Source organism: Ornithorhynchus anatinus, chromosome 19 (assembly GCF_004115215.2).
Source record: "Ornithorhynchus anatinus isolate Pmale09 chromosome 19, mOrnAna1.pri.v4, whole genome shotgun sequence".
Lineage (NCBI taxonomy): Eukaryota > Metazoa > Chordata > Mammalia > Monotremata > Ornithorhynchidae > Ornithorhynchus > Ornithorhynchus anatinus.
The window spans coordinates 31,666,667-31,690,442 of record NC_041746.1 but is presented as its reverse complement, the minus strand read 5'-3'; the positions used below and the strand labels follow the sequence as shown (position 1 = coordinate 31,690,442).

Below are 23,776 nucleotides of genomic sequence, written 5' to 3'. Positions count from 1 at the left end.
GTTTCATCTCTTGAGGCCAGGCTAGCACATTGAGTGTCAGAAAAATTCATTGTTTATAAATACTCAGCTTCCATTGGTTCCATACGTGCCAGTGGGATGATTTCCCTTTTCTTTGGGGGTCACTCGCTGAATGTCTAATTTTAAAGATTCTGTAGTATGGGTAGTGGGGGCCTATAAACATATATAAGCTCCTAATTTCATGCTTTTTCTGAATAACAGAAATCATTGTTTTTAAAAAAAAATTCCATTTGGACAAAATGGCACATTTATTGTGGGGGGTAAGTTTTTACCTAGTGGATTTTTTAAGTCCATTTGATTTATGTTGTAGCACATGGTTTTCTAATGGTAATATCACTTGAATAACATTTTTCAAGAAGTTTATAAATATTAGCAAGGGGCCATTTAGTCATCCTTTCTTACAGGTTCTGAAGTCAGGAGCCTGATTTTGCAGTATAGTTGACTATATATCTTGATTTAATTACACATTTACTGAATGAAGAATACCTGTCTAGGGGACAGAAACTTAGGTGCCCGCAGCAACGCAAGCTCTCCGTTACCCCCTGGAGGAAATTTTACATCTGTCTTGGTGGTTTCTTTTAGCTAATATGCCAAGTTAAGTAAATGCTTCTGTACTGGGTCACACCCTAAAAAGTCCTGTTTTCTCTTTTCTAGATGTTCTTCAGATGATGGGACGTGCCGGGCGACCTCAGTTTGACGATCAGGGCAAAGCTGTAATTTTGGTCCATGACATAAAAAAAGACTTCTACAAAAAGTTTCTCTATGAGCCTTTCCCAGTTGAATCAAGGTGAATTTTATTTGATGTGGGTTTTTTTGAAGCTTGACTGGGTTAGTGTTCCATGGAATGAGAATTTTTTCAATTCACCTCATTCAAACATTTAAAATGAAAGTATATCCGCTTTAAGTACCATTTCTGAGAGTGAAGGTAGAATCAACCATGAGCCCATAATTGAGCCCACCCACAGCCCTTTATGGTTCTAAACTGGGCCCAACAAAATTCTGAGCCTGCAGGTCCCATGTGTCAGGTGCAGCACCCAGGACCATGAGCCCTGGTCAGGAAAGGGAAGACGAAAGCAGCTGAAGTAGTCTCCCCCGCACTCTTGCTAAGGGCCCTGAGTATCTAGTTGGTAACCCCCTCGTGCCAGGAACTTAGGGACAATTGTAGCAGCAGCAGCAGCCCTTTTCACCCAGAGATACAGCTAGTCTACCCACGGATTGTGGGGGGGGGAAGATAGCAATCCCCGTCCTGCTCTCCTGCTGCTGCCACCGTCATCATCATAATCAATAAGGGTCGGTAAGGCAAGGTGCAAGCTTGTGCACTCCACAGGTGTACACCTCTCTCTGTGGGCCTCTCTTTGTATCTCCATTTCCAACTCTTCTTCTCAGTCTTATTCATCTCTTTCTGAATCTGTCTCATCCTTGTTATTGTGTCAACCTTTATCCCTTCCCTTCTTCCTTCTCCCCCAAAACTCCCATTCTTAGACCATTGGCCCCACCCCTATGGAAATCCCTCCCTCTCACACTGTATCCTCAAGAAAATGAGAGTTCTCATTCACCAAAGTTATTTCCTTTCATGCAATGTCATAATAGCTTATTGGGTTTCTAATCATGTTACAAATAATTTGTTAGTCATTTGCAACTTTCTGCTATCCATGTGCAAACATATAGCAGTTTATGCAGCCTGTCTTCAGTACTGAGATTTTAAAAGGCACGGGGTAAGTTGTCGCCTGGCTTTCCCTGGCTTGCTCATTTATGATTTTAAGATAATCAGGTACAAAGTAAAAATGTGTAAATTGCATAGTTTTTTTGTTTTGTTCCTAAGAGTCTCCACATAAGGAATTAAAAAAACACATTTGGTTGAAAAAACTTTTGCGTTTTGCAACACTAGTGAGTCTCTGACATGAAATAAAGTAAAATGTGATGATACTAATAAGTGATTAAAGAAATAAAGATAATTAAAGAAAAACCCCATTAACCCCAAAAATAAATCTGATCCTAAACAGCAAATGGTAGCCAAACATACAGTTGGGTTATGTTCCCCTAAATATGGTGGGATTCATTCTCCTATTGACTTAGATCCAACTAGTTATGTTCCACTCCAGCATTAGCTTCAACACAGTGGCTGACCCCTCCTCTCATGCTCCTGTGCCCTGAATTTGGACCTCTCCTTCCCTCTTCTCACAACCCCCTACTCCCTGCATGCCACCTCCCCTCCCCAACTGCCGAAAGCAAGCCAGTTAGGGCAAGTAGAGAGTCATACTGGCTATTGCACCTACAATTTCAGCTGTTTCCTCCTTCTTGCCCTGCTCTATTCCTGTTCCCCTTTTTATTTTTATGATATTTGTTAAGTTCTTACTATGTACCAGACACTGGGGTAAAACTAGTCAGGTAGGACGCAGTCCATGTCCGACATGGGGCTCACAGTCTTAACCTCCATTTTACAGAAGAGGTAATTGAAGTATGGGGAAGTGAAATTCATTCATTCATTCAGTAGTATTTATTGAGCGCTTACTATGTGCAGAGCACTGTACTGAGCATTTGGAATGAACAAGTCGGCAACAGAAAGACAGTCCCTGCCATTTTGATGGGTTTACAGTCTAATTGGGGGAGACAGACAGACAAGAACAATGGCAATAAATAGAGTCAAGGGGAAGAACATCTTGTAAAAACAATGGCAACTAAATAGAATCAAAGCGATGTACAATTCATTAACAAAATAAATAGGGTAATGAAAATATATACAGTTGAGCAGACGAGTGCGGTGCTGAGGGGATGGGAAGGGAGAGGGGGAGGAGCAGAAGGAAATGGGGGGAAAAGAGGGTTAAGCTGCGCAGAGGTGAAGGAGGGGTGGTAGAGGGAGTAGAGGGAGAAGGGGAGCTCAGTCTGGGAAGGCCTCTTGGAGGAGGTGAGTTTTAAGTAGGGTTTTGAAGAGGGGAAGAGAATTAGTTTGGCGGAGGTGAGGAGGGAGGGCGTTCCAGGACTGCAGGAGGACGTGGCCCAGGGGTCGACGGCGGGATGGGCGAGACTGAGGGACGGTGAGGAGGTGGGCGGCAGAGGAGCGGAGCGTGCGGGGTGGGTGGTAGAAAGAGAGAAGGGAGGAGAGGTAGGAAGGGGCAAGGTGATGTAGAGCCTTGAAGCCTAGAGTGAGGAGTTTTTGTTGGAGCGGAGGTTGATAGGGAACCACTGGAGGTGTTTAAGAAGGGGAGTGACATGCCCAGATCGTTTCTGCAGGAAGATGAGCCGGGCAGCGGAGTGAAGAATAGACTGGAGCGGGGTGAGAGAGGAGGAAGGGAGATCAGAGAGAAGGCTGACACAGTAGTCTAGCCGGGATATAACAAGAGTCCGTAGCAGTAAGGTAGCCGTTTGGGTGGAGAGGAAAGGGCGGATCTTGGTGATATTGTAAAGGTGAAACCGGCAGATCTTGGTAACAGGATGTGTGGGGTGAACGAGAGAGACGAGTCAAGGATGACACCGAGATTGCGGGCCCGAGAGACGGGAAGGATGGTCGTGCCATCCACGGTGATAGGGAAGTCTGGGAGAGGACCGGGATTAGGAGGGAAGATGAGGAGCTCAGTCTTGCTCATGTTGAGTTTTAGGTGGCGGGCTGACATCCAGGTGGAGACATCCTGGAGGCAGGAGGAGATACGAGCCAGAAGGGAGGGGGAGAGGACAGGGGCGGAGATGTAGATCCGCGTGTCATCTGCGTAGAGATGGTAGTCAAAGCTGTGAGAGCAAATGAGTTCATCAGGGAGTGAGTGTAAATGGAGAACAGAAAAGGGCCAAGAACTGACCCTTGAGGAACTCCAACAGTTAAAGGGTGGGAGGGGGAGGAAGCGCCAGCGAAGGAGACCGAGAATGACCGGCCAGAGAGATAAGAGGAGAACCAGGAGAGGACGGAGTCCGTGGAGCCAAGATGAGATAAGGTATGGAGGAGGAGGGGATGGTCGACAGTGTCAAAGGCAGCAGAGAGGTCAAGGAGGATTAGAATGGAGTAGGAGCCACTGGATTTGGCAAGAAGGAGGTCATGGGTGACCTTAGAGAGAGCAGTCTCGGTAGAGTGGAGGGGACGGAAGCCAGATTGGAGGGGGTCCAGGAGAGAATGGGAGTTAAGGAATTCTAAGCAGCGATTGTAGACGACTCGTTCTAGGATTTTGGAAAGGAAGGGTAGTAGGGCGATAACTGGAGGGGGAAGTGGGGTCAAGAGCGGGTTTTTTTTAGGATGGGGGAGACGTGGGCATGTTTGAAGGCAGAGGGGAAGGAGCCATTGGAGATTGAGTGGTTAAAAATAGAAATGACTAGCCCAAGGTCACACAGCAGACAAACTGCAGAGATGGGATTAGAGCACAGATCCTCTGACTCCCAGATCTGTGATTTATCCACTAGGCCATGCTGCTTCTCTAGGGCTACCAGTGAGAAGGGGAGGGTGTTGCCGTACACACAGTTTTTGGCAGCAGTCACTGGTAAACCAAGGGCTAAATTAAAAAGGAAGAAAAAAAAACAGGCAGGGGTCAACATAAGAGGGGTTGAATTTGAAGTGTAGTTGGAAACAGAGAAACTGCCTGGGAGCAAAGAGAGTGGGGAAAAAAGCAGGGAAAAGGGAGAGTGGGGTAAAGAGAGGATCAATCTTCGTGCAGTGATTGGGCGTAACGTCCAGGACTGCCCAGGTTAGTGCGGAATGTATCCCCGGTTTGCATTTATTGTAAGATGGCCATAATTTGGGGTGCACTTCATTATTTTGGACTTTAAGAATAGCATTGGATAGTAATCCAAGTGAAGATTGTTGAAGATTTTCGGGTTTATTTTACTCTTCATATGTTCCCTTCTCTCTCTTTTAATTTAGCTTGTTAGAAGTGCTCTCTGACCATTTAAATGCCGAGATTGCAGCTGGCACGATAACTTCCAAACAGGATGCTATGGATTATATCACCTGGACTTATTTCTTTCGGCGTCTCATCATGAATCCTAGGTGAGTCCCCCACTCAGGCCATGAGGTGCAACCACTAAAAGTGTATTTTCCACATTCAAAAAAGATGTGATAGAAAGCAGTAATTGTTTTTTTTTTTCGATTCAGCAATATCTACAAAGGATTGGCAGCTCTGATGGTTCTGGAAAAGTTCCTAAACATTCTAACCACATAAATTCTCCTGGAGAATTGTATTCTTAGAAAAATTAACACTCTAAAACAATGAAACAAAAATGAACAAATTTCAGAAATAGTAATGATATTTATTAAACTCCTACTATGTGCAAAGCACTGTTCAAAGCCTAGGGAAAAATACAGAAGTGAGAAGTCAGAAGCCCCATTTATTCAACTCTAAATGAATAAGTTATGTAAACCAAAAAATTACTATACCCATTCTCAGCACTTTCATATATGCATTTATTCAATTGTACATTATTATTTATCTTGGTACTGTACTTATACATATTTTATATGTGTGTATGTCTGAGTGTAAGATCCATGTGGGTAGGAAATGTCTTTTTTTGTTACTTACCGGAGGCCCCATAGATGCCCAGTAGTTAAACTGTTACTGCAGCTTATTGGAAGTTGATAAATATGGAAGCAAGTTTCATTATTATGATGGTTGAAATTTTTTTCACTCTGGCACTTTGGAAAATTAGTCTTTATGGACTGGTTATATTCTTGCATGTTTCCTTCCTGTTTGCTCTGCATCAGCTATTTTCCCTCATTACCTGTAAGGCCAAAAGTCCTGATTTTGGACATGTCTTTCTCTCCCTCAACAAACGTACTGATTTCTAAGTTGTCAGACTTTGTGTGCTACCTGTTTACTTACCAACTGAAATTTTATAGCTACTGAAAGTTTATATTATTGTTTTTTGACATAATGAGCATATCAATCAATCAGTGATGCAACCCAGTGATTTACCTGGGTTTAGTAGAGCTCCCATAACTTGTAGGTTAAAAGCAAAATAACAAGTTGCCTTAAATTCAAGGATATTGTCTACATTCCTAGTACAGTAATTTTCACATATTGGGTGTTGAGGAAACACTCTTGAACAGATGTCTCAGGTTTTGAAATGGACAAGGAAGTAGAATATTCATTTCCAAGTGATAACTTAAAAGGTGGAGTCTGACGTAAGAAGAACATTGAGCTAGACACACTTTAACATCAGTGAGGCAAAATTAGCAAAGCAGTGCCTCACTTCAGTAATCTTTATGTGGTGGGGTGGGTTAGAAGCATTCTTTCGATTTGGGTGGGAGTGGAGGGCAGGGTGGGAAACCCTAAAAATAGGTAGGAAAAAATACAAAATCCCTAAATTGGAAATCATATTAAAGCATTGAGCCAAGTATGTTCTGCATGGGCAAATGTTTTCACCAATTAATCTATCCTTGATTGTTCAGGTGCTATAAATGGTGAGTGGGAGGGGCTGACAGATCTCTATGGCAGTGTAAAATGGGAGAATGCTGGAAATTACTTTCAAATCCCCTTAAGAGAATGGACTATGTGCAGCATTGCTCTGCCAGCAAAAATAGTTGGAAGGCTTTGAAAGGAAAATTCAAAAAGCTGCAGGTAGTGACCCTGCTCCAAGAAGGCTAAAACTTTTCCTCTGCCTCTTCCTTCTTATAGTAAAAATAATAATAATTGTGATTTTTTTTAAATTCTTACTCTGTGCCAAAGCACTGAACTAAGCACTGAGATAGGTATGCGATAATCAAGTCCCACATGGAGTTCACATTCTAATAAGAGGGAGTACAGTTATTGAATCCCTTTCTTGTAGATGAGGGAACTGAGGCAGAGGTTAAGTGACTTGCCCAAGTCACAAAGCAGGTAAATGGTGAAGCTGGGAGTAGAACCCAGGTCCTCTGACTCCCAGGCCCATGCACTGCTTCCCCAATGCTCTAGTTTATGTAAACATTTACCAATTCTAGAGGTGGAAGGTTAGCGATATTCCCAGTGTTTTTCAGTGCATTGGAAGCTGAATATAAAAACGCCCAGCACATTTTCTCTCTGTTATTTCTATATTAAATGAGCTACAGTGCCCAAAAATGCAAAGGCTACTGTGAATACAAACTGTGTTAAGCACTGGAGTAGAGACAAAATCAAATTGACGTAGACCTTGTCCTGGTTCCATCTGAAAGAGAGAACAAGTATTTTATCCCCCATTTTACAGATGATTAAGGCACAAAAATATGAATTTGTTTCTGGTCAGAGTGAAAAAGAAAGCAAGTACCAAGGCACTCGGGAGGATTGGGTGACAGACTCCACATGCCCAAAATGATCCCGTGACTCTGGAGAAAAGGACCAGTATCTTCTGGACAATGGCTCCCATCATCTTACAAAACAGGCCCTGGACCATCCTAACCATAAACTCCAGGTTGCCCCCAGCTTCTTGGTGGCCCCAGGCACGGGACCTTGAACACGCAACTGGAGTGACTCCATCCATTTTCCTCACCTGGCATTTTCACCATCTCCAACAATTTCCATCTCCCTTTTGGGATTTGGGGGGAGTGGCACATTGTGTGCACTCTGATCATGCTTTTTCTTGTTCAGTGAATAGTACTAATCTTTCAACCCAGATGTCATTTTTTTAATATTTCCTTTTTTAAAATGAATTAAAAATAAAGGGTCTTAATTGCCATACTCAGTAAACTTTAAAAGTTAAAATAATAATATTTAGTCAAAGAATAGTAGCACCCAAGTGTCCCAAGCAGTCCTAGCCTGGACTGACTTGGGCCTGCTTATCATCCACGATCGGGCTCAATCAAGCTACAGTGGTAGCTGGAAACAATTACTTAGCAGTATTCCAAGCTTCATAAGTGTAAGTCAGTCCGGCTCCAAAACACATTTCAGTTCTCTTCTGAACTGTGTTAGGGGTAGCTGTTGCTGGCTGGTGATAATAGAATTTAAATTAGAGTACTGAAAATCCTATTTGCTTCCTGAATTGTTTCTAATTTGGGTCTTTATTGTACCTGGGTGTCCTATTGTGTCCAAAATGGACTCTTTATTGTTAAGATAAGCAATTGAGCCTGTGATTGGGAGGGTGGAGTTGTTGGCAGCTGGTATTGTTTGGAAGAATGTTGACTAGCCTAGCCTGAATAGACCATTAATAATGGGCTGTGGTTTACAAATGGTCCGGGCAGTGCGAATAAGTGGCCTGATTTGTCACTACATAGTTTGCTCCAGCCTAATGCCTTCTTCCCAAGAGTCTTCCTAGGCAAAGAGTTTAGGCATTCCGGTTACGTGAAGAGATTTTGTATTTGGAACTGAAGCTTAAGTTCTTGTTGCCGATCAGTACTTTGGCTTACTAAAAGACTTTCATGTTAATTCTCCTTTTGAACTAGGGCGATTAATCCGTTAAGGTGAAATAAAACCAGGCTTAGTGCCCCGATGAAAAACGCCCAGTGATGAGGCCACATCATTACTGCCCACATCGGAGCTCTGTTCAGGACCATAGCTCTCTGAGAGAGACTTGTCCCACAGTGCTTTGGCTCAAGAGAGATTTCATTCCCTTCATCCCTCCCCCACCTCCAATCTTCACTTTCAGAGTACTAAAATCCTCCAAACATTACCCTTCTCAGTGTGGCTTTTATAGTGGACCTGCTGTCTGGGAAGATTCTAAAAGCCTGAGCGTGGGTGAAATTTAGGTCCCAGGCCTGTACTAAGCGCTGGGCTAGATACAAGCTAAGCAAGTTGGACATAGTCCATGTCCCATATGGGGTGGTCAGTCTTAATCCCCATTTTACAGGTGTGGTAACTGAGACACAGAGAAGTGAAATGACTTGCCCAAGGTCACGCAGCAGACAAGTGGAAGAACTGGGAGTGGAACCCAGGTCCTTCTGACTCCCTGGCCTGTGCTCAATCTGTAAGGCCATGCTGCTTCTCTAATGTAATATGTTTTGATGTAATGTGTTTAAAGACAAGTAATATAATCATGAGTCATGATCACTGGAGGGTGAATTGAACCACATGGGAAGAGTTCCTGAAAATTTAGATTAAAGTACAGACATAATTTTCTCACTGAATTCGCTTTGCTCTTAGGGTTTTCTGACGAGACCTGAACTGAATGAACATGGGCTTTACTCTTGGAGTTGCGGTGTTGATGATGGTGTTTGTTAGAGGTTGTTGGAGGTTTTTTTAATGGTACTTGTTAAACACTTACTACATGCCAGACACTGCACTAGGCACTGGGGTGGATAGAAGATAAACAGATTGGATAATCAGATACTGCCCTGCTCCCTCTCACCATGGAGATCTCTAGCCACTAGACTCTAAACTTCTTTTGGGGAGGGAACTCATCTATGAACTCTGTTGAACTGTATCCTCCCAACTGTGCTCTGTACACAGTAAGCATGCAATAAATTCCACTGATTGATTGGAGGGAAAGCTGCTTGAGAGCAGTGACTGTGTCTTGTGTTTCTGTCATACTTTCCCAAGAATTTGGTACAGTGCCTTTTACATCCAGAGTACTCTGAATTCTGGCAGTGGTAGCAGTTGCAGACATGGACCTTCTCATCTAGCTGCAGCAGTAGTAGGAAAGGTATTTATTCAGAGTCTCTACCAGAAGAGAGGGTAGGTGTAAGGAGCTTTCACTGGGAAACTATGAGACCACAGGGTTTCAGTTTCAAGAAGAGTTTGAAAGACCCCTAGATTAGGCCAAGAAGGACATCGGGCCTGGGAGTCAGTGGAGCTAGGTTTTAATCCCCGCTCTGCCATTTGCCTGCTGTGTGACCTTAGCAAATCATATAACTTCTTTGTGCCATAGTTCGTGTGTAAAATGTATCACAGTTATTATTATAAGCCCTTGTCTTCTCTCATACAGCACCAGTCAAGTTAAGGGGCAGCCTAGCAAATATCCATTGACTGCCTCTAGCTAATCACATCAAAAAGAGAAAACTTTTGACTGGTAGAAGAGAACACACTCCGTTTATAAATTATAAAGTCTCATTGGAGCAACTCCGTCCTGTTTGCCTGATGTAAGTTCATTGCTCATTAGTGTTCCCACCAAGAAAGAATGACAAAAAGGAAAAGAGGTTAAGCTGAAATCAGTCTGTTTTATTGCACTTGTTGAGATCTGGAGATTTGGAATGACCTGGTAACTCTACTGGTCCAATTTCTGCCTCCCCGCTATTAACCTGGGTTTCTGAGAATTGGCAGAAAGTTTGATCACTCCCAAAATGGTTTAACCTTGTGGACAAAAGGCCACCTCAACCTCTGGGCAAGCTCTCTTCCATAGAAGAAGACAGCGGATCCCTTCATTGAGCTCCAAATGTTCAGCATTATCTGATACCTTTCAGAATTTTAAACATCTCCTCACTCATTCTAAATAAAAAGCCTGGTGACTGCAGCAATAAGAATAGCTCAGTCGGATTAGATGGAAGAGATCGTCAATATTATACGGTTGCCAGCTGCACCAGGACTCTTATTTGACTTCCCCTCTTTTCATTCTTAATTCCCAATTCGGACTACTTATGCTACCAGCACCACTTGATCCCCATGGAGCAACATGGTTTGGAATAGAGGTGCCATTCTTCTGGGTGGCTCAACCAGGCTTGGTAGTATAACCAGGGACCTGGCTACTACGCACTGGGTTGATCCAGAAAGTGGAACTGGATTACTTGCTAGTATCCATCACTGCTGCCCATCCAAACAGGAAGCTCTTCTTACCATCTCCCACACCCTACCCACCACAGCCCATTGAGTAAATGGATGTGCATCTTGGTATGTTTTTAACTCTACACTCTAGGGGCATATGACATATACCAGTTCTCCTTGTGGCTGCCCAGTGAAGTTTGTAATACTTTACACACTTCCTTGGGTGACTGATTTTTGTAGAAACAATATTCAAGAGGGACTTTAACAGATTCCAGTTGGTGAGACCCAATCTTGTTTTTGATCAACCCTTACTGATATGGACATTTCCTTGTGTCTAGCCTAAATCTATCATCCTGTGGCATGTACTTGACTCTATTTATTGCCATTGTTCTTGTCTGTCTGTCTCCCCCGATTAGACTGTAAGCCCGTCAAACGGCAGGGGCTGTCTCTATCTGTTGCCGACTTGTTCATTCCAAGCGCTTAGTACAGTGCTCTGCACATAGTAAGCGCTCAATAAATACTATTGAATGAATGAATGTACATTTCCTCGTGCCGTGCCCTCAGAATCTGACAAATAGCCGTTCCACTCACTTGTATAATCATCTCTAAATTGCCTCTTAGTCTACTCTTCTCCATGTTAATTATTCCCAGTCCTTTCCTACACCTTTTTTTCCAACCTGTGATCATCTTTATAGCTTTCCACTTTGTCATCTCCAAATTCCCTCAATCCCTCTTGCACATTTTATCACCCAAGACTGGACTTGTGTTCCCTAGTAAAGCCAGCAATGAGAATAAAGGGAGGGTTACCTCTGCCTCCTGTATGCCACAGTCCTATTGGTATAGTCCTACCATCATGTCTACCTTTTCAGTAGTAGCACAGTAATTCTTCAGGTTTTATTTGTGGTCCACTCTGACCCTTAGATCATCTTCTTCTGTATTTGCACTGTCTATTTTCTTTTTTAAAAGCTTTTTCTTCCTGCGGTATACTCTTCTGACTTTTCATACTGTTCACCATCTGGAAGAGATTTACAGGATGCACTTCAGGATCTTTCAGGTACAGTCCTGCTGTCAGAAGTTCATTTTTCCTCAGGTTCTTTTTGTCATTTTTCTCTACCTGGACCCTAGATGTGGGAGCCCATATACTCTTTTGAAGCAGTTTTTGTAACGTCTGGTCTTTGCCTTCCATTTTGTCTCTGACCTGCTTTTCCTGATTCAATCCTCTTGCGTAGAGTGCCTCATTTATTTGAGAGAGCCTCTATTAGGTGTCAGAAGAGTCCACTTTGCCTCCCAGTGCCCGAAATTTTCTTTCAAAGTTGGTTGGCATTCTGCCTGGGTGTTTCTCCGAGGATCTGGAGCAGCTCCCGGGCAGCAAGGCTCCATGGAATAGAAGCGTGAGCTGGAGGCTGACTGGGAGCATAGACCATTAAAAACTCATTTTTATCCCATCCCCTCTCCCCCCATTGATGAGCTAAAGCCAATTTACTAAGGTAGTTTTGTCTCTCTCCAGTGTTCCAGCTGTTAACTCCACAAGATTCTTTGGCTACATATCACACAAGTATGGAGGGCGGCAAAGATCCTCCATGGACAGACTTTCCCTCCCATGAAAAGAAATAGATAAAAAGAAAAACCTGCTGCTACTCAGGACTTGTCAACCCTGACATTGCCCTTCCATTTACAGGCTACACCATACGCAGTTCCCCAAACAGAAATTACATTTTTCCTCCCTGGTTTTCTCCTTACCATTTAAGCCCCAACACTGGGGGTGAGCTTTAAGCATCACCATTTCTTTTTCCAGCATCCCCTGGCACTCACTGGAAGCATATGGTTCTGATACATAATTTTTCTTCCTTACAAATGTGCACTTTATTGGTGGACAAGGGCCATTTTTTATATCTCCCAATGAATTGAACTGAGGGCAAAGCTACTTTCTCTGGCGATTAAAAACTAGGTTTCGGTATTCTGTCTGTGAATTAAGTGATGCTTGTGGTCTACATTTGCACCCCCATAATGTCATCAAATGACATGCAAAATAATTATCTCTTGTATCTTGTTGAGGTTTATGTGTTAATTCTTCACCCTGTACAAATAAGCCCAGTAAAAAATTATACTAATTTTGTTTGAGACTTCTAATTGTCATTACACTGCTCTGCGCCCAGAAGGTGTTCAGTAAGTACCTTTGTTGATGAGTAAAAATCCAATCCAATATTCCAGTTCCAGTCTCCTAATTCGAAGACATGTAGATATGTTTATGAGCTTTGCTTTATATAACTTTTGTTAAAGACGGGGTCCAGGTAAATCTTTTGGTCCATTAGTTATGCCTTCACCTTTTCAAACAAGATGATAATAATAATAATGTTGGTATTTGTTAAGCGCTTACTATGTTCAGAGCACTGTTCTAAGCTCTGGGGTAGATACAGGGTAATCAGGTTGTCCCACGTGAGACTCACAGTCTTAATCCCCATTTTACAGATGAGGTAACTGAGGTACAGAGAAGTTAAGTGACTTGCCCACAGTCACCCAGCTGACAAGTGGCGGTGCCGGGATTTGAACCCATGACCTCTGACTCCCAAGCCCGTGCTTTTTCCACTGAGCCACGCTACTTCTCTAATGCCAGGTCAGAGTAGCCCAGTGCTATTAGAGAGCCAGCTTCTGGAGAAGAGAAATGGGTGTCTGTTTTCCCACTATCTCACTTAAAATGATAATTGTGTTATTTGTTGAGGGCTTATTAATACTAATGATAATAATTGTATTTCTTTAACACTTTGTGTCAAGCACTGTAGTAAACAATGGAGTAGAAACAGTATATGTGGGGTAGAAAATGTTTCCCATCCCACATGGGACTCAGAATCTGAGGCGAGGGAAGAAAACTGGTATTTAGGCTTTATTGTACTTCTCTGACCCTTTCATGGGTCAAGGCCACTGAAGGTGTTGGTGGTAGAAGCCACAACAACCTATTCTAAGACACCAGCCCTTCCATCCAAGCATCACTGGCTCTCAGGGGCCTGGACAAGTGGCCACCATGAGACACTGGTGTTTTGACTCCCAGGCCCAGCAGTTTCACTGCCACTTAATGTGTTATCCTGGGCAGCAGCGGAAAATGGAATCATGTAGAGCAGCAGCGGCAGTAGCATTTCTGTTTAAAGCCTCGGCTATCCAAGCTGTGCTGCAGCAAATTCCCAGGGGCTGAAATTTAAAGCAAAAATCCACTGGGGAGTAGCTTGAACTGCCCACATTCCCACCCATATCCCTTTCCATTCTTCTCTCTCAACCACAATTTGTCCAAAATCACGCATACATGAAGTGAGCAGGTTAGACAGCAGCTTGTATTCTTACACACAGTTGACTACACTCACCATTCTTACAAGCACTTTAAACACGGGTTTATTAAAAAATCAGAGGCTTTTCCTTACAATTAATGCCATATTTCTGTAACTATTAAACCTATATACAGAACACATGCTCGACTGTCTTCCAGAAAAAAAAAGTGTCATTCATGTTAAGTATTTGCAGTCATTGTTTTCATCCTTGTTTATTTGATTGAAAGTGAAGGAAGAAGGTCCGGATGTGGCCTCCACATGAAATCCCCCACAGTCACCTTGTGTCTGTTCTTGCTTACGCAAACGCCTATCCACCTCCGCTTTGCTTCTTGCTCTCACAGCCTGACTTTTGTCTGTTTCCTCTCTAATTACCACCTCCAGAGCAGGAAAAAGGCATGAAATTCAGATTGGACAATTTTGTTCTTCCTTGATAACTCTGGTAAAAAGATTCCAAGGTTTTTGAATTATCTGTGGACTATCCCTGACCCCCACTTTCCTGTTTAGACAGTGAGCCCCGTTTAGACTGTGAGCCCATTATTGGGCAGGGATTGTCTCTATCTGTTGCTGAATTGTACATTCCAAGCACTTAGTACAGTGCTCTGCATATAGTAAGCGCTTAATAAATACTATTGAATGAATGAATAGTCCAAATCTACATGAATGAGTAAAATATTTCTGAAATACTAAATTTTGAAGAACACATCTTTAAAATAAGGACCACCTCTAAAGAAGAGATTTCCTTTTGACAGATTCATGTCAACCGTTAAAAAAAGGTTGCCCTTCCCAATCAGTTCTTCTCCACCGATATCAATTCTCAAAGAATGGAGTTGAGGTTTTCAGATACACAGACTCCATACCTCTGTTCCAGTTTTTCTCCCTGCCCTGTGTAAGATTTACACACACACACAAACACACGCATATTCAGTTTTGATGGATGGATGAGCTGCTTTCAAAAAAATGTAATCTCCTCCAAATTAAGTTGTGGAGTCAGTTCATATGCTGGTTTTTTTTGTTTACCCCGAAAGTGCTTTTTAAATAATGTAAGGATGGAACTGTGGTAGTTTCAGTTGCTCTGGCAGCCTGATTCCATTATTTGTGCCAGTATTATTCCTGCATAATAGGAACATAAAAAAAGCCCATGATGCAGTAACAAATGACTTCCCAGCCCTGACAGTTATGGCCGCAACATTTCAAAGATGATGAAAAATTTCCCAGAGAGCTTCCCAACCAGGTTTACAAAACATCCCACAAAATGGACACCCCTGCTTCCATTCAGTCCATCCTGCCTCATGTAACTTTTATCAGCATCATATGTTACCGCACAAGCTCTTCATCCCAATTGACTGGTGAAATCTCACCCATGATAATGATGCACAAAATATCAGGTTTTGTGTTCTGGTCACCTGGTTTCTCCTTTGAGGTTGTATTTTCAGGAGAATAAAAGTTAGTTGTTTCACTTTGGGATTGTTTAAATTTTATGGACTGGGAAACATCTTTACTATACCCAGAGATTTGTTATTCCTTTTTCCCAGTGGACTACTAATGGAAGTTAGCGGGTCTCACCCATGTGCTAGATGCTGTCGGTGTAAAACTGCCTTTGACTTTCACACCTCTCAGGGGACAGTAATTGTTGTGTTCAAACAGCCTGTAATTGTGATCCCGCTGGCTTTCTCAGTACGCTTCTGGCTATTAGAATCATTAAACAACTCAGCACCTGTTAACAGCATTGTAAATATTCAACCCTGCTTGTGTGCAGGTTGGGTCCAATATAGAGGAGGCTTACGAAGCGCAGTCTCATAAATTAGAGCCTCTGACAAGTCAATTATTGTGAAACCGGGTTTCACTGTGAAACAAATGAAATAGCATGCTGGTAAAAAAGGTAGGCTGTCTGTTTATGGCTAAGGGAGAATAATGACTAGATGATTCAATGCAGTGAGCATGAAACTGCATTGTGTTTCTCCTTTATGGTAATTAAACAGTTTGTAATATAGCTACTTAAAAGAGAAGGTAAATGATGATTTTACCCTGGGGAGAAGTAGAAACCTCTTTTTACTCCACTACTGTATGGTTTTCATATTACTGAAAATTTCACTGATTATACCACCACTGAAAATAGAGATTATAACCTTTCCAACCATCCATGAAGACAGAGGTTAAAATAAAAGCACACTAACTCAGAAACTGGAAAGTTCACTCAGTGGAAGTTAACATTGGTATAAATTGAAAGATTTTCGGCATGGTTTCAAACACCATGAAAAATTTTACTTTTCATCTTTATTCCATCTTTGTTCAAAAAGCGTTTCAATCAATTATAGTAATTCCAGTTAGGTTCCCCCACGGTGAAAGTTACAGGCTTTATTTTTTATTAAACATATTTTCAGGTGCTACATATATTTCTCCTTCACACCGATTCTTTTTAAGAAGGAAAACTGGTGATTTGGAATTTTTATAGTTCAATAACAGCATGGCCCAGCAAAAGAAGCACAGGCCTAGGAACCAGAAGACTTGGGTTCTGATCCTGACTCTGCCACTTGCCTGCTATGTGACCTTGGGCAAGTCACTTAATTTCTTTCTGCCTCAGTTTCTTCATCTGTAAAAAGGGGGTTCAGTATCTGTTCTCCCTCCCACTTAAACTGTGATTCCCATGGGGGTAGGAACTGTGTCTAATCTGATTATCTTGTGTCCACCCCAGTGCTTAGTACAAACATAGTAAGCACTTAACAAATACCACTTTAAAAAAATGTTTTGCATATAGGTTGATATAGAGGCTATAGTCTAATTGAATTGTGACAGGCCACAGTAGAAGTTGTATTGCAATACTTTTTTAAAAAATATTGTAAACGAAGCTTGTGCCTTAAAATTTGTTGGATCATTAATCAATCAATGATACTTATTGAGTAGTAAGCACTTGGAAAAGTACAGTGCGTTAGAGTTGGTAGACGCCATCTTTGCCCACAAAGGGGTTTACAGTCTATGAGCATTAGCTGACATAAGAAATGCAGGCATTTTTATTATTGTTGAGTGGCCCAAAAGACAGGTAAAAAAAAAAATGAAAGTAACTGATTAGATTTAATTCTATAAATGTCTGTAGTGCATTTCTGCAAACATGGTAATGGGTGTGTTTTGAAGAGTACCATGTATACCATTTAGGAAATTACTTATTGCTGGAAAAGAAGCAAGCATTTTGTGGCTAAGGGAAATGTGGTAACAATTTTCCAGCCTGTCAGCCCTTGAATACCATAGGGTGTTTCTCTGATAATGTGTTCTTACCTCCTCTGAGACAGAAGTTTCTATTTTGAAAGAAGTATGGCACTTAGTTATAAATATTTTAGAGTGGGGAGTGCATCCAAATTGCACTCATATTTTTAAGAACCTTAGTGAGACAAATTCAGCTATAACTATCCTGTTAATGAGTATCTTGCTGTTAAAAAAAATTGTATGGTTTAATTAAGCATCTCAAAATATATTTCTAATCTACCAGAAGTTCTGATCAGTATTTAAAATGTGTTTCCTTTGCACCAGATTTACCGAAAAAAGCCATTTAAAGACCAACTGTTTGCCTTGGCAATTTATTAATCAGTCAGTGGTATTTACTGAGCACTTACTATGTGCAGAGCACTTACTAAGTGCTTGGAAGAGTACAATATAACAGAATTAGCAGACATGTTTCCTGCCCATTATGAGCTTAGTCTACCATATTTATCTTATTTTTTCTTATTATTAATATTACTAAGCTGTCACAGGATATATGCAGCTATTTTTATAAGTAATCAATAGGTTTTTAATTTGAAAATGCATTCATACTGTGGTGATACTCTGGTTTGAGCAGGCAAATGTGATTTTTTTCTAAAAATTTTCCTACTTTTGTTATTTTTGTTATTTAGATCTAAGATCCAATTCCATTCCTTACTGTTTCATTATTCATATTTTATGGTATTTGTTAAGCACTTACTATGTGTCACACACTGTTCTAAGCCCTGGAGTAGGTATAAGCTAATTAGGTTGGACACTAGGTTGGGGAGAGAACAGGCATTTAATCTCCATTTTACATTTGAAGGGTCTGAGGCACAAAGAAGTGAAGTGACTTGCCCAAGATCACACAACAAGCAATTGGCAGAGCTGGGAATAGAACCCAGGTTGTCAGATTCTCAGGGTTGTGCTCTTTCCACTAGCCCACACTGCTTCTCACTAGACCATGCTGCTTCTCATATTGCATAAAATACTGAAATAGCCATTATGCAGTGCTTCAAAACATTTTTCTCTGTGTTCACTAGACTGTAAGCTCCTTGAGATGAGGGAACATGTCTACCAACCCAAGAGTTTAGTGCAGTGCTCTGCACAAAGAAACTTCTCAATAAATATAATAGATTGATATTCTCAATTTAGAAATAACTTGAAATATATATTGTTACCAACAGGTGATAGAAACAGTTTTGCAAAGTTTTATAGAGCCAGGAAAGCCAAAAGAATGTGTGGTGTCATGTGAGGATTTATATTGTGGCAAATTGAAGTATTTCAGTTTTCTGAAAAATGAATCTGGAAATTGAAAAAAGAAAAATGTGTATAATGGTGAAAATGGTTTGGGAAACTCTGCCCTCTTGGAGCTTAACATGTCCAGCTTTCTTATTTTCACTTCCAAAACCAAAACACACACAAACATATTTCCTCTGAGTGCCTCTGTTGGTTATTCCACTGGAAAAAAGATAGGTTTTCTGATGCTCATTAACATTAAGCTTGGGCCAAATGCATACACAACTGCATGTGATTTTGGTGTATCCTAGCATTTTAAATTTTTTTTATTCAATCTGGTGCTTCACTGGACAAACTCTAGGTTGTGTCCAGGCCCTTAGTGAACTGGGAGTAATAATTTGCCAAATTTCTAACAGAATAGCAAAAGCAGTTAAGGACTTCATTGCACAGGGTACTGCTCTGGGTGGTAGAAAGATTGAAAAAAAGTGTCACGGTCTGTCCAGTTTTGGAGCGTATAATGTAAAACAAACACACTGATATGGACAGAAGCAGTGGTATTTTCAAAAACATCAGTGAACATAAAATCACATAAATTAAATTTAATAGCGCTTTTGCATAACATATATTCGAAGAGTAAGTGGTTTGAGGAGTGAGAGTTTTGGATTGAAATGCAAATTCAGGGAATCATCACCTCTATCCCAGTTAGACCAACAAAGATGTTCAGAAGGTCGTATTTCTGGAGCTGTTTGACAGGAGGAGGAATGAAGTTCGATGAGACCAGAATGGTCACTCTTGTCCCAAACTGAGCATTTTACTCAAAGGGAAAATCCTAACCATAAAATGAAGCCTATTTATACACCTAGTATATCAATTTTAGTTCGTGTTCAAAATTGGGGATCATGCAATTTTGGAAAACCTGTTTGCCCTAATATTCAGCCTAATTTATTCATAATTATGAACTCAACCCAAATTTAATTGCCCTTTGTAATAAACCACTTTGTTTTAGCAATCTGCTATGGCCAGGTACAAGGGCAGGAAGTCAGTAGATAGGGATTCCAGTCCTGATTCCTTTATTAACTCTGGGAAGACCTTCACCATGTGATTGTGTTCTTGTTCCCTCCTCTCAGGGTGAATACATGCAAAGCACTTTAATAGGCTTCTTGAGAGAAGAGCAAATCCAAGATGACATTATACGCAACAGAAGGTCTTTGCGTGGTTAATAATAGTCGTGGGTTTTGTTTTCAGCTACTATAATTTAGATGACGTGGGCCATGAGACCATGAACAAGTTCCTTTCAAACCTCGTCGAGAAGTCTCTTGTCGAACTGGAGTATTCCTACTGCATTGAAATTGGAGAGGTATGACTGATTCATGTCTACTGGGAGTCCAAATGTAGCAATCCCATATTAACCTTCATTGCTTTTGTAATAAGCCTGCAATCACTGACTTGGTATTCCAGTGTTCATTCATTCGTATTTATTGAGCGCTTATTGTGTGCAGAGCACTGTACTAAGTGCTTGAGAGAGTACAATATAATAAACACACATTTCTGCCAACAACGAGCTGGTTATAGTCTTCAAATCAAAATCACTACTCTATGTAGACAAGAAGTAGCAGGGTCCCATTCTCCAGCACTCTCGTTTGCCAACTTGCTATCCAGAACAAGGTTTTTTCTTTAGTAATAACAACAATAAGATTTTTGGTATTTGTAAAATAATAATAACATTTGTTAAGCACCTACTATGTGCCAGGCATTGTTCTAAGTGTGGGGGTAGATACAAAATAATTGGGTTGGACACAGTCCCTGTCCCACAGAGGGCTCACAGTCTTAATCCCCATTTTGCGGATGAGGTAACTGAGGCCCAGAGAAGTTGTGACTTGTCCAAGGTCCCACAGCACACTAGTGATGGAGTCAGAATTAGAACCCGTGACCTTCTGACTCTTAAGCCTGTGTTCTGTCCATTAGACCATGCTGCTTCTTGTAAAGCACTTATCATGAGCCTAATACTATACCTGTGTGCTGAGATAGATACAAGATCATCAGGTCAGACATAGTCCCTGTCCCACATGGGATTCACAGTCTAAATAGGTGGCAGAACAGCTATTTAATTCCCATTTCACAGATGAGGAAATGGGGGCCCAGAGAAGTGAAGTGACTTTTCAGCAGGATTAGAATTCGGGTTCTGTGACTCTCAGGCCCATGCTTTTTCTTCTCAACCATACTGTTCCTTCTTAATGATGAGCATGGCCTACTAGAAAAAGCAAGGAACTGGGAGACAAAAAACCCGGAGTGCTAATCCCAGGCCCGCCCACCTAAATGCTGTTAGACCTTGGACAAATCACGTAACTGCTCTATGCCTGTTTCTTCGTCTGTAAAATGGAGATTAAAGATCTGTAACCCCTCCCTCCTAATCTGCCTCCCCTCTGATTATCTGGTATCTACCCAGCAATTAGCACAGTGCTTGGCAACTAGTAAGTGCTTAATAAATGCCATCATTAGTAAGAGTTTCTTTTTCAAGGGAACTGATTAGATTCCTGCATTCCATGTGCATATTTGGTTTCATCACTCTGTTCTTGTAATCATTAACAGATGTGCTTCTCATGCATTTCTCCTGCATTTTTATGCATGGCCTGTTTTCTTTTTTCCTTGTAACAGGACAATCGGAGCATTGAATCGCTGACCCTGGGCCGCATTGCTTCCTATTACTATCTGAAGCACCCGACCGTCCGTATGTTCAAGGAACGCTTGAAACCCGAAAGCAGCGTGGAAGATCTGCTGGCCGTGCTGACGGTGAGTTTTATGGTTCTTTCAAGTAACTCTTGAAATTCCGAACCTTTTGGGAAACTATTCAGAATCTTACGATTGACCTTATGGTGTGCAGAGCATTGTACTAAGCGCTTTGGAAAGTACACTAGAGCAGAGTTGGTAGACACATTCCCTGCCCATAACGAGTTTACAAATCTTGATGGGGAGAAAGCATGTAGCACGTTCTCTAATCCCCAAAGAGTTTATTTTCCAATGGGAGAAACAGACATAAAAATAGCCACAAAAATATTTACAAATTGAATAATCACAATAAATAACCCATACGTGCTGAAGATGATGAAACATAAATGCACATGTGCTAGAGAAGGCTTTTGGGTTCATATGGCTCAGAGTGCTGGGAAATAAATTGGAGTAGATTTGGAAGAGGTTGGATTTTAGGGGTACATTAGAAGGTGAGAGCCACGCTCTGTTGGATTAGGCTGGAGAGAGTTTGCAGGCCGTGGGACAACATAAGCAAGGGTCAGAGGTGGGAAGTCACTGGTGGTTGTTTGGACCGTTTGATTTTTTTTTTTTCTGAAATGCAAGATTTCTACCATGGAATACCTCCCAAAAATAGCCTTGAATTGTAATTGCTTAAATCAACACAGATTTGCATGCATTGTACTCTTGTTCTTAAGGCTAGAAATTTGGGCTTAATTTTGATGTGCGCAATATCATTTTCCAGTCAGAAGCACACTCTAGTTTTCAGTTATTTCTCGATATGTGCAAAACAGAGAAAACTGTCATGGAATCAAGGAGAAGTAAAGTATAAAGGAAATACAGAAACTGGACCCTAGTATTGCCCTGACCTGGCATCCCTAAATGTAAAAGAGAATTTTCAAACTGGGCCCAGGTGCCAGTTCTCAATCCAAGTGAAAATTCTCTTTCCAGAGCTTTGAATGCTTCTTTCCCTGACCAAAGGAAGCATGGCCAGGCTTTTGCCCTAGACGTATGAGCACCTGCCCTCTCCCTTATTTAGCTGGAGTGGATTTAGTTGTAAGAAACTAATACTGGATCCATCATTGTGTTAACTTATGAGCCACTGTCTGTGTACCATGTGTACCAACTCTGAGGGAGTGATACTTTGGGAATTTTATATCCCAAGTCTGCCCTGAGACTTGCCTACAAGCATGCAAGTAAAGGTAGGAGGAGCCTTATTACAAATGTAATTCAAGGTTCTCCCTATTGGAATACAAAGGTTAATTGCACGCCAAATAGTTTCTCCAGAATTCCTTATTAAAGGTGCTAATTTAAAAGTTTTTAACAATTTGATATTATGTGGAAAAAATTAGGCTCCGCCAAGTTTTTTAGTGGTGGGTTTTTTTTAACACTATGAATTAATGAGCTCCATAATGAAGGCAGTCGCTTCACACCTCCATTGTTAACCAGTGACATTACATCTGTCTTGCTCTATTGATGCCCTCCTCCTACTTATTGAAGCATTTAGCAGTTTTGCCAACAGGGAATTACATGGCGTGGGGTAAGTAGCCTAATTAGATGGAAGTGAAAATCCTGAGGGAAAAGGATATTTAAAAAGTAATTTGAAGAATCTTTTAATGATGCTGGCACTGATAGCCAGAGCCCAGAGTAGAAAACAATGTCAGCACTGCAAAACATGATTATAATTTGAATTATTCTGTGAACTTTGAAAAGTTTGTCTATTTTAAGACAGTAATGGAAATGAATGATCAAAGTTAGCTAAAATGTGTTTGGATAGAGGTTGTTAGAACGTGCCTGCCAATGTATTAATAGTGTCGAAAGAAGGCGGAATATGTCTAAAGCATATTTTGTCTGTAGACACCCAATTCATATCTAAATTTAAAATTAAATTTAAAAGATATGCCTGTTGTCATAGTTATGGGAGGCAAACAAAAATATGAGATTATGTAGTATTTATATAGCAAATATCTGTTTTGAAAATATATAAAATTATTTTTTCTTGACAATTGGAGAGTCTTGAATCTTGACTAAAAGTACACATATGGGGACTTGAGAAAGGTGGAGACATTCCGGACCAAAAAATAGAATCAGGCAGTGGGAAATCATTGTATGCCATTAAATTACTGTGATTATCATTAATTGGGGACTAGTTTCTAGGGTATGAGCTGCTTACTCAGGGTAGTGGTTTGGGGTACAAAAGAAAGAATCGTTGGGGAAGAGGCAGTAACAGCTCCATTTAAAGAAGGGAAAAGAGTGGAGGAAAATAAACAGGAAACCCCACTGAATCTTTCAGACTCATGACTTTTCATTTTTAAAAATGTTTCAACATTTCCCGGTAGAAAAGTCCAGTGAAGCATCTCCCAGTGTTTCTATCCAGGAGTGGAAGTGGGTCAAGAGGTAATTAGACTGAAATGGAGACAATCTCAAACAATCATTTAGTGGTATTTATTGAGTGCTTATGGTGTGCGGAGCACTGTACCAAATGTGTAGGGGAGTACAGTACAGACTTGCTAGACATGTTTCATGCCCGTAATGAGCTTACAATCTAGAGGAGATGTACGTAAGTGCTGAGGGCCTGAGGAAGGGTGAGGTGAATATCAAGAACTTAAAGGGTACAGATCCAAGTGTGTTGATGACATAGAAGGGAGAGGAAGTCGGGGAAAAAAAGGC

General features: G+C 41.2%; 1 protein-coding gene across 1 annotated transcript in view; it reads left to right on the top strand.

The window, feature by feature from the left end:
* ASCC3 (activating signal cointegrator 1 complex subunit 3) overlaps positions 1–23,776 on the top strand; it is a 263,001-nt gene that overhangs the window by 205,087 nt on the left and 34,138 nt on the right. The window contains exons 33-36 of the mRNA XM_029046904.2: positions 673–805; positions 4,859–4,984; positions 19,607–19,718; positions 21,017–21,151. Of these exons, the coding sequence (XP_028902737.1) occupies positions 673–805; positions 4,859–4,984; positions 19,607–19,718; positions 21,017–21,151 (506 nt within the window). The remainder of the gene's footprint in view (positions 1–672; positions 806–4,858; positions 4,985–19,606; positions 19,719–21,016; positions 21,152–23,776) is intronic.